Raw genomic sequence first — 19876 nt, forward strand, 5'->3', positions numbered from 1 at the left:
TGACAAGCCAAATAAAACTGATTTGTTTCAGCTCATTTGGGGACAAGAGAGAGAGTTCTTTTCTGCACTCTCGGTGAGAAGGAAACCATGGTAACAATACCAAATCTATTGTCTATAATGATATCAGCCCTTGGCCCCTGGTGGTGTCTTTCCATGCCAGGAACAAAAGAGTGCGAAAATGCCTGCTTGAAGCAGGGCGCAATAGTGTATTTCCTGGTCAGGCACTTTTGTGCCCTCCCCCTCCCCCCATCAGTCCACTGGAGAACACCAGCAGTAAAGGAGGCAGCCGGGGCATGGACATCATGCCACTGCCACTATGTCAAAAATGGGCACTGACCATGGCAGGATTTGCCAATGTGCCTCCTGCTATCCCTCTGTTTTCTTGGTGAAGTCTCTTTTCGGTTGTTGGTGCAATCTTCCATTTTAAGTATTCTGGACTACTGTAATATTGTATATGTAGGGTCTTATTTGAAAATTCTTAAGAGATTAAGGGTAGTCCAGAACACTGCTGTTCAGCTCATTTTTGGGTTTAAAAAAATGAGACCATATCACTCCTTTCTATCACAAATTGCACTGGTTACCAGTGGAGTCTAGAGCAGTGGTCTCAAACCTGCAGCCCGGGGGCCACATGCGGCCCGCCAGGTACTATTTTGAGGCCCTCAGTATGTTTATCATAATCACAAAAGTCAAATAAAACAGTTTCTTGATCATATCTCTCTTTAGCTATAAATGACAATATTATTATTAAGACTTAGCCAAAAAGAAAGATTTATAAACTATAAAGAGTCATTTCTTTAACAAGACATCAACTATTTTTTCTGAGGCCCTCCAAGTACCTACAAATCCAAAATGTGGCCCTGCAAAGGGTTTGAGTTTGAGACCACTGGTCTAGAGTATTGTTTAAATTTTTTGCATTTGTTACAAAGTAGCATTTGGTCTGGCACCAGGTTATCGCCTTTCTCATTTTTCTTGGAGTCATTTTAATAAAAAATACATGGAGATTGCAGTGATTTACTTATCCTTCTATAAAATCTTGCTGCTACAAGAGGTTCCTTGAGAAAACTTTCTCTTTTCAGGTCGCTAAAATGAATACATGGCTTGGAAAAATGATGTTAGAAGCTTCTTATTTAGATTTTAGGAAATTATTAAAGACTCAGTTATTTAATAGGCTGACATCGTAATGGTTTTACCTTTTCTCCCATTTCAACCATGTTTGTATTCTATTTTTATGTTTCTTACCTGCATGGTTTGCTTTTTCATCTTAATCAATTTTATTGAAATGTTTTGTACCTTTTATTCTGATCAATTTATTGAAATGTATATACTGCCTTTTATTGTATTTTATCGCGATTTTTATTGAAAATGTATATATGTAGTTTTTCTTACGCTGTGAGCCGCTTAGAACCTCCCCGGTATGGCAGCATAAAAATAAATTATTATTATTATTCTTGAATGCATGTGAGCTGCTTGACGAAGTGTCCCCAGCCATATGTGCCCACTGCTACTTGGATGTGTACGGACAGAGGCACAGACAGAGCCTATTGCACCTAAACTGCCTGATGGTGATTTCCACAGACATGGGAAATGAATGAAGACCTATATAAAATCATCCTCAAATGACTGTATTTTGCTCTGTCTCTTTGGCGATTGGGAAGTACAAGTAATGTTTGGTATCTGAAAATTGTAGTTCCTGTACTTAACCGGTAGATTGTACACCGCCTATTCCCTGCTATTGCCGTTAAAGGTGGTATAGTAAATCCAAATTAAAAATAAAATACAATATCCTGGAAAATAACATTTCCCATAGCAAGAGATTTAGTTTGCTAATTTTAAGCAAACCAGGAAAATACAAATTTGACCCACTGCCTGAAAAGGTAACAAAAGTGGGATGTGTGACTGGAGGGATATTAACTGCATAATCCTGTCAAATTTTGGCATCAGACATAGACTAATTATGGTTTGTTTGTTTTTGTAAATGAGAATCGCTTATCAACAAAAAAGTAATTAACCCCAGAATCACATATCATATTTTACAGGTACTTTTTAGGCACTTGCAGCTTTCAGGCTGTAGAACATGAAAAACATCAAAGTTGGTGAGAAATATTGTGTAATCCTATTCTACTGACCTTAGAATATACAAAACTTAAAAAAATTAAGTTGCTCAAATTTACTGCTCCAAACTTTTATAGCCTTCATTTTGAGTACCTTTCGCTCAGCGGGTCTCAAATATTAATTACAACACCAGGACAAAGCCTTTCTTAGTGATTATGCACATTGTTTCTTCTGTCTACACAGATTAAGTCTTGGTGATGATTTACTGATAACCACCTCTCCAAAGACCCACTTAAAAGCACAATTGATAGCCTCAAGCGAAAGGATGGCTATTACAAAATGTTACCAATGCTGACCCCTGCTGGCTACGAATGTACTACAGCTAATATTGCAATAATAAAAAGAACTGTGCTTATTTTTGTGTTTGTAAGAAACTGGCCAAAAAGTATATAAGCCCTTGTAGCTTTGGATGGGGCACAAAGGGGTTGACACTCAAATCATGACACATACCAAAACCCCAGGGACATTTTCAGTCCAGCATTCCCAGTCAGAAGATCTCTGTGGGCAGTCACAAGTGACTGAAGAGACAAGACTACTGAAGCATGTACAGTACAGTGCAAATGGTACACTGCCACTGAATGTGTGCCACCCTTGTAATTCTGTCACTCTCCCTTCATCTTTTCCCCAGCGGTGAGTCTGTGTCTCACTGTGGTCCTCATTCTCACAAAACAGTAGCTTTCTCTCCCACCAGGCACTTACTAGTCCCATTCATCAGAGCCATATCTCTGACCCCCCATCGACCTTAACACGTTAGGATGGGCAGAGGCTGCACACTCAAAAATCAGAGACAGATGGACACAACACGGCCTTAAAATGTTCTTTCCTTATTTAATACAAGAACGGCAAAACCAGAAACACCTAAATACTAGAATACCAAAATGCTACACACAATGGTGCCAGAAATGTTTGTGGGAACCTGGCTTAGCAAAATTTCTAACAGCCATTTTCACATACTTTACACATGGTTATAAAATTACCCCTTTCATGTACCTATCTATAGATAGGAATAGATATACATAATATATATAGCATATAAAGAGCCAGACTTTACAGTCACCACTTCACCAAAAGTTTTCTTGCTTCTAATTATCTATAGAAATACATCTCTAAAAGATGGACCAAACATTGCATTTCAGTTTTACACTATTCCTAAAATATTCGTCTGCAGGCACAAGCAGACTGACTAAGCATAAAAACGGAGAAGAAAACGTCAGCCACGAAGGCTGTTGATGCTCTCCACAAGATGGGATTCCATCAACTGGCTTCGGTGAATTCGAGGAATCCAAACTATTCGAGCAAAGTTCTCTTTATAAAAATACCAGCAAAGAAAAAGCATTCGGACACCGCAGCTCATTTTTCCTTTTGCCCGCTAGAGGGCAGCTCGGTCATACGGTTATATTTTCTCCACTGACTGCAGCGAAGAGACAGTTTCTCTCATAGCACCCAATCTGCACGCCGGAGCTGAAAGGATCCCTAAACACCGGCACCCCGGGCCTTGTCAATCCCTGTTTGGAATTCCTTAAGCTTATGCATTTAAAATGTACTGCAGATTTTTTTTTTCCCCCTAAGATCCGGAAACTACCCTCTCTGCATTGGCTTCAAAGTGCCGGCAATCCCGATCCTCCACCTGCCGCAGTGTTTTTTGGAGGAAAGGAAATGAAGGGGCGATTTTCATTGTTGATGCCTAACGTTGCCGGTGCTTTAGAAGCTAAGATTTAGCGCGCTTCTTGCGCGATCTTACCTGGGGCTTTCTCTGCACCGCCCTCTGGCCGCTTCCCTTTCCCCTTTTTCCCTTTCCCCTCTTTTTTCTTCTCGGACATCCTGATGGGTTTCGCCCTCCCCTCGTCCGAACACGGAGCGCAACTCAAAAGTCTTCTGATCGGAAAACAAGTGCTCTTCTTGCGCACTCCTTAGTCGTTTTCGCTCGTTTTACGCTGGGAGACTGCGAGGTCCCTGACAGCCAACAGTTCGCATCCAAGCAGGGGCTCTTTTCTTATGCCGACCCCCCTTTGCTGTCCAAAAGGCAGAGTTTAAGGCGAGAAGGATCAAAAATGGGAATAAAATTAATACGATTTTTTAAAAAAAAATTACTGTAATAGTAAGAAAAGCAACGTAGGCGACCGAATCAGTTGCTAAAACTTTTCTTTAAGTTTATTTGCCAGTTTTCTTTCAAAAAAAAAAATTATATATATATAGATGCATAAATTGAAAAGAAAAGTGCTGTCATGTGTCCACTAAACAACAGCAGAGTTAACAAGTGACAGCTTTCCTTGCCCTCTGCTGCTTGCTTCTGTGTCTTAGTTTTGAAGTTAGGCTTTTGCAAAACTTCGCTTTCCCTTTTGCTCGCTGCTGCTTCGAAAGTTTCCTATCGGTGCTGGACAATTTCTTCATTCCCTGCGAGTTTTTAAAACTCTCTCCCTCCCACATAAGGGTAATTGACTTTTTCCTTAACCCTAACCCTTCCCCTTCTCCCCCCCCCCATTCCCCCCCTCCTTTTTTGAAATGCATCATGCCGGGGCGGAGCCAGCGCTTCCTCTGCTGGGTCGACACAGCCGCCGCGAGTACAGGTAAAAGTCCTCTAGGGGGCGCTAAACCTTTCCGTAGCCGAAGGGGAACAAAATTCTGTTAGGACACCTAAATAAACCAGGAGGGCTGTTTTCTCAGTCTTGCCTGCCCCACCCCCACTTTACGCACCAAAGAAATCAGAACTGCCCAAGCGTTTGTAAGGTGTTAATATTATACATTCCTGCAATGTGGGGTGGCTGAACTGTGTCACCTGTGTATGACACCGACCTAGGTCATCCTCGTTTTCCAAACATTCCCTCTGGGCACGTAATAGGAGGCCAAGAATTATGAGATCATAAAAATATAGCTTAAAAACAAATATTGATTTTTCTCAGAAACCGAATTTCCTATGAATGTTCACTTTCTTTTGTCATCGAGTTTTTGGCAGATTTTTTTTTTTTTACAGTAAACCCACTTATTCTACTGTGTGACACAGCGGCCCATTTTTTAATGGGCTTTTAACAGTTCAGCGAGGTTTTGTGTCTTCATTAGAACTTGGGTAACTTTGGAAAGTGAAAAAGGGGACTAGGAGGGCACCCAGTTTAATCGATCGCCTCTTCAATAGATATCATTTCATTTCAAGATGTAAAATGATGTGCTAAGAGTTGGAGTTCAGTCTGTTTTCTAACTTCCTGTAGCACTGAGATGTGTTCCCTGATTTTCAGGGACATCCTTTTTTTTCCAGTTCTTTTTTGTGTTCAGTTTGTCCATTAACTCTGCTGTATCTGGTAGAAACACCGCTGTTTTCCAAAGGCTGGCTTTCTTATGCATTGGGAAAAAAAATGAACTTCATAGACAATACTAAGTAACACACACAGTGGTACATTACACCCTTCTTCATATGCAGCTTCAAGGGGTGATAGATATGAAGTCTGTGTTAGTGGTTTGGTTGTATAGGAGTCTTTGTGTATGGGGTGGTGGGGGGGATTGTGTGCCTGCAGAGGAGTCTGCTGTGGCTATAGGAGCATGTTTGTGGCTTGAACTGTGAGGGGGGGAGTTGCGTGGAAGTTTGTGTAACATAGAAATAGACGGCAGATAAGGGCCACGGCCCATCAAGTCTGCCCACTCCAGTGACCCTCCCTATCTATCTTTGCGGATAGATCCCATATGTCTATCCCATCTGGCCTTAAAATCCGGCACACTGCTGGCCTCAATAACCTGAAGTGGAAGACTATTCCAGCGATCAACCACTCTTTCAGTGAAGAAGAACTTCCTAGTGTCAACTGTGCAGTTTCCCGCCCCTGATTTTCCACGAATGCCCCCTTGTTGCCGCGGGACCCTTGAAGAAGAAGATGTCTTCTTCCACCTTGATGCGGCCCGTGAGATATTTGAATGTCTCGATCATATCTCCCCTCTCTCGATGTTCCTCGAGTGAGTAGAGCTGCAATTTCCCCAACCGCTCCTCATACGGGAGCTCCTTCAGTCCCGAGACCATCCTGGTGGCCATTCTCTGGACCGATTCCAGTCTCAGCACATCCTTGCAGTAATGCGGCCTCCAGAATTGCACACAGTACTCCAGGTGCGGTCTCACCATGGATCTATACAGTGGCATAATGACTTCAGGTTTATGGCTGACGAAACTCCTGCGTATGCAACCTATGATTTGCCTTGCTTTGGATGAAGCTTGCTCCACTTGGTTTGCAGACTTCATGTCTTCCCTGACAATCACCCCTAAGTCTCTTTCTGCTTCAGTTCTGGTCAGGATCTCGCCATTTAGGGTGTAAATCTTGTAGGATGGGAGTTGGATGTATAAGGGGGAAATGAGGCTGTTTTATGTGTGAATGGGTACTACTGTGTTTCCCCGAAAATAAGACAGTGTCTTATATTAATTTGGGGCCCAAAAAAGGCACTAAGTCTTATTTTTGGGGTATGCACATGATCATCTCTCCCTTCCTCTCCTTCACCCCAATTCTTTCTCTTTCCTTTCTCTCCCCCACATGTGCAGCATCTTTCCTCCCCTCCCTCCCATCCCTCGTGCGGTAGGACTCTTACCCAGCTTCTATCCTTCCCTCCCTCCCATCCCCTGTGCAGCATAACCATTGAGCACCCCATCGCCCCGCCCCCACAATAGTGTCAGGTCAAAAGCGCGCCGGGACAAAGGCGCGCCCAGACAATTGAGCGCAGCGCGGAGGTGTTCGCCGCTCAAAATTACTGTTTTTAGGGCTCCGACGGGGGGGCATGGGGGGAACCCCCCCACTTTACTTAATAGACATTGCGCCGCGTTGTGGGGGGTTTGGGGGCTTTTAACCCCCCACATTTTAATGAAAACTTCACTTTTTTCCTGTTTTTAGGGAAAAAGTTAAGTTTGCAGTAAAATGTGGAGGGTTACAAATCCCCCATAACACCTACGCGATGTTTATTAAGTAAAGTGGGGGGGGGGGTTCCCCAACAAAAACCCCCGTCAGAGCCCCTAAAAACTGTAATTTTCTTCGCGCGCCTCTGTCTTGCGCTCAGTTGTCGGCGCACACCTTTGTCTTTCGCGCCGTTGTCTATGAACCCCCCACAACACAGCCAAACTCCTGCTGATCCTCCATCCTTCCCTCCCTGCCGACCGTGATCCAAAGCAGTGTCAGGCCGGCAGCACTCTAAACAGGCTGCTTGTCTGTCGGGGAATTCAATCTGCCGCGCTAGTGATGATGTCATCAGTAACGCAGCAGAGTGAAATCCCCTACTGACAAGGCCGAAGCAGCCTGTTTAGTGTGCTGTCGGCCCGGCACTACTTTAGATGAAGGTAGGGCTTACTCGCAGTCGGCGGGGAGGGAAGGATGGAGGCTTATTTTGGGGGTAGGGCAGTGGTTCTCAACTTTCCTAATGCCGCGACCCTTTAATACAGATCCTCATGTTGTGGTGACCCCCAACCATAAAATTATTTTCGCTGCTACTTCATAACTGTAATTTTGCTACTGTTATGAATCATAATGTAAATATCTGATATGCAGGATGTATTTTCATTGTTACAAATTGAACATAATTAAAGCATAGTGATTAATCACAAAAACAATATGTAATTGTATATTGTGAAATATTTATTTCTAATTACAAATAAATGTATGTGGGCGTAACTGCATGTGGGCGGACCCACCTGGAGACGGATAGAGGAGAGGTGTCTCGGTTCTTAAGACGAGTGTTCTTCAACCTTTTGACACCTATGGACCAGCGGAAATAAAATAATTATTTTGTGGACCGGCACCGGTCTATGGATCGGCAGTTGAAGAACACTGGGCTAAGTCGTGCCCATCTCCACTCAATCTCCGCCCAGACCCCGCCCCCATAATAGTACTAATTGTAACAACATTTTTTTCCATTCATTTTTCATATACACACAATATAATTGTATTAACAACACATAATTAACAACACATTATAGTTAACCACAAAATTAAAATACACAAAAGCACACTGTATGCTTTTCAACATTCATTCCTACCAGAAAACAAATAACCCCATGCAAATGCAGGACCAAAAACTAAAAGTACTAATATTTACAAACAAACCCTAAAATGCAAGACTCTGCAAGCAGTACAACCCCAAAGGAAAAGAAACAAATGCATTTCTTCCTGAACAGACAAATCAATCACTAAGTAAAATAAAACAGACCAATCAGTCACTAAATAAAAAAAATAAAAGCATTTCCCCTACCGTTGTTGTCTCTCTCCCTCCATGTGCATTGCCTTCTGGCCTGCCCCTCCCCCCACCCCCGGTGTTATCTTTGGGCCGGTCCACAGTGCGATCAACGCAGGGTCTTCGGGCCGGCTCCCTGAGTGCTGCATTGCACAAAGCTGTGGGCAGCGGCTCCTCGCGTGCGTCCCACGCCTCATCTGGAAGCGTTCCCTCTGACATTGCGACGTCAGAGAGAAGGCTTCCGGTTCAGGCGCAGGCCGCGCGTAGGAGTTTTTTCCCACGGCTTTGTGCACTGCAGTACTCAGGGAGCCGGCCCGAAGATGCCATGTTGATCGCATCGTGGATCGCGGCTGAATAACGCTGTCTTGGGCCTGACGGATGTGCCGGCCCTGCAGACTGGCACTAGTCCTTGGACCGGAGGTTGAAGAATACTGCCTAAGACCATCAGAAATATGTGTTTTCCAATGGTTTTAGGCGACCCCTGTGAAAGGATCGATCGACCCTCAAAGGGGTAGCGACCCACAGGTTGAGAACTGCTGGGGTAGGGTGTATATTAAGACCTACCCCGACAATGATGCTAGGGCTTATTTTGGGGGAAACTGTATATATTAGTATTGCCCAATTCAGAGAAAATTTTTTTAGATTTGATTCAGCCTACTGAATCGATTTTTCGATTTGATTCGATTTTTTTTTACTCAATCAGGCATTTTTTCCAAATGTACTGTCAGATTTATTTGTAGCCTCTTCACCCACCCCACACCCCTTTTCCCTCTCCAAACCCACGCCTATACTGTGGTGTATACAAAAAAAGTATTTTCCTCTCTTGGCTAGATCGTCAAACATTTGTGTTAAAAACCAATGGGCCGCTGTCGCAGCCGTTATTGTAGCGATTTTAGAAAAGCGAGTCATTCTCCAAACAACGCTCGTGCAAATGAGGTTGGCGGAGAGTAGCAACTGTTCGCTAAATTTGAATGTGCCCATCACTGGTGATAGCAATGGGCACATGTGCAGAATAAACACACAAAACCCCCCAAAACAAATCAAGCTACTGAAGTCAAACAACCCCCCCACCTGACACCCCTCCCTGGCAGTGTTAGAGATGCCTTCTCCCCCTTACCAAAGGGATACCTAATCCCTCCAGCCAGCGAGCCCACCGTCAAATAGCGGGCCTTCCCCTGTTCCTTCCACAATCAAATTAGTGCTGTTATGTAGAAATGCTTCCATCGTCTGCACATGATTCGTTCCCTCTCTACAGTTCTTGACCCACCATCCATAACTATATTAATTCACTCTCTTGTGATTTCCTGACTTGACTACTGCAATGCCCTATATAAGGGTTTAACAAAAAGAAATCAGACGTCTACAAATCGTGCAGAATAACTAGTTAAAATAATATTTCATGCTGAAAAGTTTGACCACGTTTCGCCCCTTCTGATAAGAGCTCACTAGTTGCCAATTGAACATAGAATTATTTATAAGATCCTCCTTTTAATATTCAAAACTCGATCTAGTAACTTACCAGAATTTATTAACAGTCGCCTTATTCCTTACTCTCCTCTCAGATGCCTTTGTTCAGTCACTCAGAACCTTCTTGCTATTCCTTCTCTGAGACACATCAATATTATACGTTTTAACATCTTTTCAGTTACCGCCCCCTTTCTCTGGAATTCCTCACCAAGTAATTTAAGAGAAGAAACTACCTTAATCCATTTCAAGTCCAAATTAAAAGCTTTCTTGTTCAACAATGCATTTGAAACATAAATGCTTTTATAAGGACAATTGGAGGATCCACTTCTTTTTTCCCTCCTCCTGTTTTTCCCATTTATATTCTTTTCTTTCAAGATTATAGTTCTACCCCTTTTTTCCTTTTGTATATTTACGATCAAAAAGTTCTGTTCAATAGTCCCCAGTGCCGTCTATATCTTTTAATTTATAACTATGTTTTTAATATACTCCACCTAGAAGCTCGATTAGGCGGTACAACAAATTTTTTAATAAACTTGGATCCTGGGATCGAGGAGGGACCTGAAGCTCTGATTGGCCCAGGTTGTTTAAGGCCCCTCCTATGGGCGAGCCAGAGCCTTAGACCTCTCTTCGGTTCATCTGGGGATGCACTAGGGAGGGGAAGGCCTGCCATTTTGAAGGGGCCTTAAACCTGGACCTCTCGCACCGGGGAGGGGAAGGCCCGCCATTTTGAAGAAGTGGGTCTGATGGCTGGAGGGAGTATGCATCCCTCCAGATAGCCATCGTAAGTAAGGTGAGGGGGCAGGGGGGGTTCAGTGGAGGCATGGGGGTGTTGAAAGGGGTTGCATGGCAGCAGGTGGGAGTGGGCATCACTCCCGTTGCCAGAGGGTGTTAAGTTGGTGGGTTGCTTGGTGGAAGGGAGAGGGTATCTCTTCCGTTGCCAGGAGGGGTCGCTTGATGGTGGTGGCGGGAGGGAGTGAGCATTTCTCCTACTGGCAGAGGGTGTTACTTGGTAGCGGGACGGAGTCAACATCACTACTGCTATTTGGGGGTGTCAGTGTGTTGCTTGGCAGCGGGAGAGAGTAGGCATCACTTCCACTGTGGGGGGGGGAGGAGTTTCAGTGTCAGGTGATTGTGCAACGTGCCGATTTTCAAATTTTTTTATTATTTTAATTTCCGCATGTGTGTATGTGTATGTGTGTGTGTGTGTGGGTGGGTGGGGGGGGGCGATCTGTCAAAGGTTACTTTCCTGTCAGTGCCTGAGCCAATCAATGCTCAGGCACTGATCAGAAAGTAAGGCAACAACAGCTCAGACCTGTCGGTAAATTTTGGCTGCGATTATAGGGAATCGCTTGGAGTGATCATATTAATATTAATGACCTTGCTGTACTACATTTGCTTAACAGTATTGGAGACTGCTAGAAAACTCGGAAAAGACCTCGGTAAGCCATTTTGGTAATCCACCGCTAAAATACATGTACGCTAAACTGGATGGAGCTGATTTAGCAAGCACGTTAAAGGAAGATTTTAGTTTTGAGAATCTGCCCCTCTGTTAGGTCCTAGCTCACTAACACCAGCTCTGACAGGATACACATTTCAAATCTGACATATTGTAATCACAAAATAGAAATAAAATTATTTTTTCTACCTTTTGTTGTGTCTGGTTAATTTATTATTCCAAATCATGTTGGTCCCAGGCTCTGTTTTCTATTTATCTTCTGTTAACTCACTCACCAGGGTCTCCTGCCCATTTGACATTTTCTTTCTCCTTGCTCACCATCCATCTTCCATCTCTGTACCTTCCCTTCCAACATTTCTTTCCCACTATTTATCATCTCTGTTCTCTCTCTCTTTCTCTCTTCCCCTGCCCTGGGTCAAACCTCTCTATTCCCCTCCATGCAGCATCTCTCCCTTCCTTCCTCCATTATCATGTGCAACATTTCTTTCACTCTCCCCATGCACCATCTCTCCCTGCCCTCCACCCTATGTACAACATTTCTTCCTCATATGCAAGATTTCTCCCTCTCACCCCTTTTTACCTCTTTTTTGCATCTCTCTTTCCTTTCCTCCACCCATGCCCAACAATTCTTCCTCTCTCTCTCCCCATGTGCAGCAACTTTCCATCCCTCCCTCACAGCCCCATGTGCAGCAGTTTTCCATGCCTCCCAACCCCCTATGTGGCATTACCCGACCAACCCCCCTCCTACTGTGAGATCTGACAAACTGTCGGGCCTCCTAAAGCAGCAGCAGCAGCGACGATGACTGGCAGACAGAGGCAGTGCTCTGAACAGGCTATTTGCGGCCTGCTCACCAGAGCTTCCCTCTGCTGCGTCATTAGTAGCCTGCTCAGAGTTCTACATCTGCCCGCTAGTCATCACTGCTGTTGCTGCTGCTGCTTTAGGAGGCCCTAAAGATATGTCAGGCCTCACCAGGGGGAGGGTTGGTCACTGAATCAGTGAGTCCAATAGGTGGGGAAAACAAATTGATTCACCAAAGTGAATTGGTGAATCGATTTGAATTGGCAAATCGGGCAAGCACTGCTATATATAAGCAGAATAGGATGGGCCAGTGGGAGGCCATTGACTGAACAATATTTTTGTCTGACACATCATCAGCAATTTGATAGTTTGGAAGTAAAGCTGAAGATTGGTTTGTTTGGCTTCTCAGACCAAAAAAAAGTGCCACTGTCAGTGAGCTGGTTTTGGGTAAAGGGATGGGAGTGTTTGAAAGTACATGCATGATGAAGCAGAATCGTCATTGTGAGTGAAATGTGGATGGGTCTGTGGTAGAGACTTGCACTGCAAAATCTTTTTGACACTCTCAAAGAAAGCGAACAGAATGTTGGGTATCATTAAAAAGGGTATCACAACCAGGACGAAGGAAGTCATCTTGCCGCTGTATCGTGCAATGGTGCACCCACATCTGGAATACTGTGTCCAGTACTGGTCACCGTACCTCAAGAAGGACATTGCAGTACATGAGGGGGTCCAGAGAAGAGCAACTAAACTGATAAAAGGTATGGAAAACTTTTCATATGCTGACAGGTTGAAAATGCTGGGGCTGTTCTCCCTGGAAAAGCGGAGACTTAGAGGAGACATGATAGAAACCTTCAAAATCCTGAAGGGCATAGAAAAGGTAGACAGGGACAGATTCTTCAGGCTGTGGGGAACCACAAGTACAAGGGGTCACTCAGAGAAGTTGAAAGGGGACAGGTTCAGAACAAATGCTAGGAAGTTCTTTTTTACCCAGAGGGTGGTGGACGTATGGAACGCGCTTCCGGAGGCTGTGATAGGCCAGAGCACATTACAGGGGTTCAAGGAAGGTTTAGATAGGTTCCTAAAGGATAAGGGGATTGAGGGGTACAGATAGAAGTAAAGGTAGGTTATAGAAATGCTCAGAAATCACTTCAGAGGTCATAGACCTGATGGGCCGCCGCGGGAGCGGACCGCTGGGCGCGATGGACCTCTGGTCTGACCCAGTGGAGGCAACTTATGTTCTTATGTTCTCTCTCTCTCTCTGCCTCAGAAGTCCCTCTTCCCTCTTTGTCTGCTCCTCATTCCCCTTCCCAAAGCAGTCATTAGAGCCTGCTTCATTTCAGCTGCTGCGGGCTCCTCCTTGGGTGGTAAGGCCTGGGTTTCTTGCCACCAGCACTCTCTGTCATTGGCTCCCCAGCACTACACTGGCAATCTCAAGCCTCTGCTGGGACATTTTTCCAAGTTTATTTAATCTTTGATATACCATTTATCAAAAGCATACCTAAACGGTTTACAGTTATCAGAATATTGTTAAAAATAAAATATAAACTTCAAAGAAAAAAAATGGTGTGGGGGGGGAACACGACAAAAACAAATAGACTTACAGGAATAAAAAGGAGAAATGGCAAATGGCAAGAGCTTAAATACAATGGGAAAATAATGTTTAAAAGGAGGGACGAAACGGGAAGGCATTAGCACACTAGGTTAGGTCTCTGTCTTAAGCAGCCTGCCACCTCTGTGCCACTCCACTGCTTTTTGGAGTGCTCTTGTCTCCCATTTTCTGCAGCTCCTAGCCCCTGCCTTGCCTCTATGTCTGCCTCTCTGACTATCCTTGCATGCTCAGACATGCCCATGGAGGGACGGACAGAAAAATGGAAACATCCACCACAACAGGTGCTCTGACTTCATCAATCATGTGTAAAAAGTTAAGGAAATAGGAGTATAAATATGTTTCAGATCATTTCACCTACACAACTTTATCTAAATAGTTAATGATTATTTTAAAGAAAAGTCAAACAATAAAATGTGTGCCACATTCTATCTCTGTTATCATAAACAATTTTTAGATGGTGCCTGTGCTCCTTCAGATGTTATACCTGCATTCTGTCATTTGCATGCTACAGTCCTGGTTTGCTCAGCTTTTATCCTTTAGATACATGTGGGGTCCTTATGCTACCATATTTACCCTGGCTCCTTGTTACCGGCTTCCATTTACCGCTGTGATGTGTGCACATTTTGGGTTGAGTTTGTCAGTGGGTATCAGAACCACCAGAGGGAAGCATAGTTTACTTCAAGGCTGAAGAGAAGAGTAAGGTGCTTCTTCCTGGAATTTGCCTCTAGCACAGCAAGGGTTTATGTGTGTTTTGAGGAGGTTCCCCAGAAAACAGCTGGGACAGAGAATCTCTGTGGAAGTTTGTCCCCAGTGGACGAACTTGTCAAAGAAGAGATACCCTACCCATTTTGTATGCCAGCTGATGTGAAGACATTGCCATCCCTGGTAGGTTTAACATTATACACTTTCCTGAGTGCTGGCACTTTCTGCCTCCTCGTTCTTTGTACAGGATAAAATGGGAAGAGAGGCTCAGCCCCTTCCTCAGGGAAGAAATTTCAGCACCCCCAAGAAGTGGCATAGTGAGGGTGGGAGGCGAGAAATTATAGCCTTACTTCGGTGCCGGGCAAAATGATAGCAACAATTATAAAAAATAAAATTGTGGAACACGTAGACAATCATGATTTACTGAGACCTTGCCTCACAAATTTGCTTGACTTCTTTGAAGGTGTGGATAAAGGTGAGGCTGTTGATATAGTGTATCTAGATTTTCAGAAAGCTTTTGATAAAGTTCCTCACGAGAGGCTCCTGAAAAATTAAAGAGTCATAGGATAGGTGGCAAAGTTCAGTTGTGGATTAGGAATTGGTTATCGGATAGAAAACAGAGGGTAGAGTTAAATGGTCATTTTTCTCAATGAAGAACAGTAAACAGTGGAGTGCCGCAGGGATCTACACTGGGACAGGTGCTATTTAACTTATTTATAAATGATCTGGAAATTGGAATGTCGAGTGAGGTGATTAAATTTGCAGATGACACTAAACTTTCAAAGTTGTCAAAACGTATGCAGATTGTGAAAAATTGCAGACAGGCCTTAGGAAATTGGAAGACTGAGTGTCTAAGTGGCAGATAAAATTCAGTTGTGGACAAATGCAAAGTGATGCACATTGGGAAGAATAACTTGAATCAAGGTTACCGGATGCTAGGGTCCACCTTGGGGGTTAGCGCCCAAGAAAAGGATCTGGGTATCATTGTAGATATTACAATGAAACCTTCCACCCAATGTGCGGCGGTGGCCAAAAAAGCAAACAGGATGCTGGGAATTATTAAAAAAGGGATGGTTAACAAGACTAAGAATGCCATAATGCCCCTGTATCGCTCCATGGTTCGACCTCATTTGGAGTATTGCGTTCACTTCTGGTCTCCTTATCTCAAGAAAGATATAGTGGCGCTAGAAAAAGTTCAAAGAAGAGCGACCAAGATGGTAAAGGGGATGGAACTCCTCTCGTATGAGGAAAGACTAAAACGGTTAGGGCTCTTCAGCTTGGAAAAGAGACGGCTGAGGGGAGATATGATTGAAGTCTCCAAAATCCTGAGTGGAATAGAATGGGTACAAGTGGATCGATTTATCACTCCATCAAAAATTACAAAGACTAGGGGACACGCGATGAAGTTACAGGGAAATACTTTTAAAACCAATAGGAGGAAATTTATTTTCACTCAGAGAATAGTTAAGCTCTGGAACGTGTTTCCAGAGGATGTGGTAAGAGTGGATAGCATAGCTGGTTTTAAGAAAGGTTTGGACAAGTTCTTGGAGGAAAAGTCCATAGTCTGTTATTGAGAAAGACAAGGGGGAAGCCACTGCTTGCCCTCTATTGGTAGCATGGAATATTGCTACTCCTTGGGTTTTGGCCAGGTACTAGTGACCTGGATTGGTCACCTTGATAATGGGCTACTGGGCTTGATGGACCATTGGTCTGACCCAGTAAGGCTATTCTTATGTTCTTATGTTCTCTCCCTCTGATGTCACTTCCTATGCATGGCACCCGAAAGTGACGTCAGTGGTAGAGCGGACACGGTCATGAGGAACACGTTGAATTTGTTGCGGGGAGGTACGGGGAAAGGGAAGGGGGCCATGCGTGAAGTGAGGGTGACAGCCCCCCCTTACTACACCACTGATACCAAGCTAATAGACATGAGACTGAGCATTGTCCAGAAGCTTTGGAAGAGTAGGGTGGAAGAAAGTATAGCACAGAGGCACATGAAGGAGGTGGAGGCTTGAAGAGCATGTGATTTGCTTTCTTTTACCTAACAGATGTAACACTGTATGCAAAGTCTCTTACAGAAATATCTTACTTAGCATAATATAAACAAGTCCCTAGTAAATATTCCATCCTCCAAGGTTTAAATGCAGAATTTTTCTCAAGTGGTGAATTAGAGCACAGTAAAGTTGGTGCAAACTGTGAGCTCACAGGTGGCTGCTTAGGATTTTAGGAGAAACTGTAAATGCTCCATACATACGGTTCTCGCAGCTTTCCACGTGCCCGAGAAGATCTGGCAAGAAGAGGCAAAATGATAATCCCTTCTCAGGGGCCAAGATATCACTCCTTTGTGACCAAAACAATTAGAAAAACAGTGACTTTTTCATGTCTTTTTGTTTACCTTTTAGTAATTTAACATGTCTCAAAGCTAGATGGGAATTTTAAAATTCAGACTTCCTCTGCATTCCAGCAGGCACCATCCTAATTTAAGATTAACATATACTAAGCTCCACACTCCTAGACACCTATGGTTCAGGCGGCATTTTTAGAATCGGGCCCTTCAGCACCCTTATTTCATCACATTAACAGGCAACATGTTGTTGGCCCTTTTGGATGTGGGGGTGGGGGGTGGGGGGGGGGGGAAGGGGCGATTTTATAAAGCATTTTCCATATGCTATACAAGGAAAATGTTTTATAGTTGTTTGAGTATAGTCGTGCATACAAGTATGTATGCTAAGAGAACACATTTTTTTACATGAACCGTGCATAGTTTCAGCAGAGAGAGGGAGAGTTGCAATGTATGCATGTATCTGATGAAATACAGGTGCACACTCGGCCTCAAATCCAGGTGTCAATTTGTACAAAAGCACTTAGGGGCTCATAATCGAAAGAGAAAAACGTCCAAAAAACGGCCTAAGTCGGCACTTGGACGATCATAAGTCAAAAACGTCCAAGTGCCGATAATAAAACTGGGTTTTGGACGTATTTAAAAATGACCTAGGCCTTCATAGTGCCGCTGAACGACCAAAGCTAAACGGGGTGTTTCAGGAGGAATGTCGAGGGCGAGAATTGGGCAGGACGTGGGCCGGCTTAGACTTAGTCGTACAGCATGTATAACCGGAAGTTATACAGCCCTGGATCAACGGAACTTGGACGTTGTGACTTAAACCATGTAAAACATGGTCTAAGTCACAAAAAAACACCTAAAGTCACCAGATAAGCACTGAAAACACATAAAATAGACCCCCATACACTACCTCAGTGATCACCGACCCCCCACCCCCATAAAAATATTAATCACACCTTTAAAATTCAGCCTCCAGACCATTATCACCTGGCAGCCGGGCATAGGAAAGCCTAGTCCAGCACAGAGGTGGCTTAAGCCATCTTGGGGGTGGGTTAGGGACTCATAGAGAGGAGGACACATGCCCATAAGCCCCTGTAATCACTGCATTGATACTTAAACATGTGCACTCCCTTATACACCCCCAAATCCCTTTTTTACTGGCATATAAGTGGCTCCTGCAGCCTTAAGGGCTATTGGGGTGGTAGATAAGTGGGTCTAGGGGATTCTGGAGGTGGTTTGGGGGGCTCATCATGACCTATAAGGGAGCTGTAGTGAGGAGAAGACATGGCACCGTTTTTGTAAAGTTTACAGCAGTGCCCTGTAAGGTACCCCACTATTTAGGTGCCATGTCTGGGTGTTCAGTCCATCACTTTGCAGACCCCTACCACGTCCAACAGGGCTTGTTCTAGGCGTTTTTGACTTGGACGAAAAGTTGGACAAAAATGTGGTATAAAGATAGACAATTTAGCGACTTGGACGATCAGATGTGCAGGAAGTATAATTAGACGATTTTCTAAAGAAAAAAAATTTTGGACGTATTTTTCGAAAATGTGTCCTAAGCTGTTTTTTACTTTGGACGACTTGCGACTTAGACGAAAACAGACTTAGACATCCCTTTCAATTATGCCCCTCTTATTCTTTGGAGGGGATGGGGGCTTATTTTACATGTAAATGTTGTCTTTACCAAATGGGCACTCAGTTTTTTAATTTTCCTGTTTTAATTTTAGAACAAACTAGCTAACTTGTGTGGCAGATATGTGCTTCAGTGGTACTTGTTTTTATGAATTACCCCAGAAAGCTCTCACACAAAGTTAGCCTCTTCAAAAGCACAAACAACTTTCAGCTATGGTTTTTATCTTTTCTATATGTATTTTATAAAATGCACAAAACTGCAAACCCCTCTTTAACTCCGCCCCCAAGAATGCCTTCATCCATTCTCATCAGACATAGGTATACACCAGCGGTCTCAAACACGCGGCCCGCGGGCCGCATGTGGCTCTTCAGGTTTTATTTGCGGCCCGCAGTCTGGAGGCCATCATTCTCTTCCTTTTGGAGCAGCAGCCGGTTCGTTCGTTCAAAGCCGCGGGTTGGCGGCTCCTTGCGCTATCCACTCCTGCATCGGAAGCCTCTCTGATGTCACAACATCAGAGAGGCTTCAGACGCAGGCGCGGATCTCGCCAGGAGCCGCCACCCGCGGCTTTGAACAAACGAGCTGGCCAGACACGCTGCTGCTCCAGTGGTGTACCAAGAGGGGGGGGGGGGGCGGTCCACTGTTCTCTTCCCTGCAGGGCCGACCAACTCTGGCGGCCCGATGTCAATTCTGACGTCGAGAGGACGTTCTGGCTAGCCAATCGCTGCCTGGCTGCCCAGAACATCCTTTCCGACGTTAGAATTGACATCGGGCAGCGAGAGTTGGTCGGCCCCGTGCAGAAGAGAAGCAGGGAGATGGCCTTTTCCCGATAGCGGCAGCAGCAGCAGCCTATTCCGCGGCGGCGGTGGCATGGGGGAGGGCAGGAAGGAAGGAAGAAAGAAAGAAAGAAGGTGGGGTGGGGACAGGGAGCCAGAAAAAAAAGCAAAAAATGGGGCACGGAGGAAGGAAGAAAGAAGGAGGGGAACCAGAAACAAAGTAAAAAATGGGGCACGGAATCAGAGAAAGACAGACAGAGAAAGAAAGAAAAAGTTGAGGGAGGGAATGAGGTCTGCAGGAGAGGAAGCATACAGGAGGCTGAAAGAAGGGAAGAAGTATTGGATGCACAGTCAGAAGAATAAAGTGCAACCAGAGACTGATGAAATTACCAAACAAAGGTAGGAAAATGATTTTATTTTCAATTTAGTGATTGAAATGTGCCAGTTTTGAGAAAGAAAAGTATTGAACTTTAAATGTGAGTGCTGCAGAAAAAAATAGAGTACTTGGAGGGCCGCAGAAAAAATAGTTAATGTCTTATTAAAGAAATGACAATTTTGCATGAGGTAAAACTCTTTATAGTTTATATATCTTTCTTTTAACTGTTAAAGGAAAGTTTTATAAACTATAAAGAGTTTTACCTCATGCAAAATTGTCATTTCTTTAATAAGGTATTAACTATTTTTTCTGCGGCCCTCCAAGTACCTACAAATCCAAAATGTGGCCCCGCAAAGGGTTTGAGTTTGAGACCACTGGTATACACTGTTAGTGTAACCAGGCATATAAATTGTGTGCACACT

At 44.1% G+C, this 19876-nt stretch overlaps 1 protein-coding gene across 5 annotated transcripts in view; it reads right to left on the bottom strand.

Moving 5' to 3' along the window:
* NRG1 (neuregulin 1) overlaps positions 1–4511 on the bottom strand; it is a 406539-nt gene extending 402028 nt beyond the window's left edge. For all 5 annotated transcript variants that reach the window (XM_033915850.1, XM_033915843.1, XM_033915822.1 and 2 more), the window contains exon 1: positions 3854–4511. In XM_033915850.1, coding sequence (XP_033771741.1) covers positions 3854–3932 — 79 coding nt within the window. In that variant the 5' untranslated portion in view covers positions 3933–4511. The remainder of the gene's footprint in view (positions 1–3853) is intronic.
* Positions 4512–19876: the final 15365 nt, after the last annotated feature.

The sequence above is a fragment of the Geotrypetes seraphini genome, chromosome 1, assembly GCF_902459505.1.
Source record: "Geotrypetes seraphini chromosome 1, aGeoSer1.1, whole genome shotgun sequence".
In the NCBI taxonomy this organism is placed as follows: domain Eukaryota; kingdom Metazoa; phylum Chordata; class Amphibia; order Gymnophiona; family Dermophiidae; genus Geotrypetes; species Geotrypetes seraphini.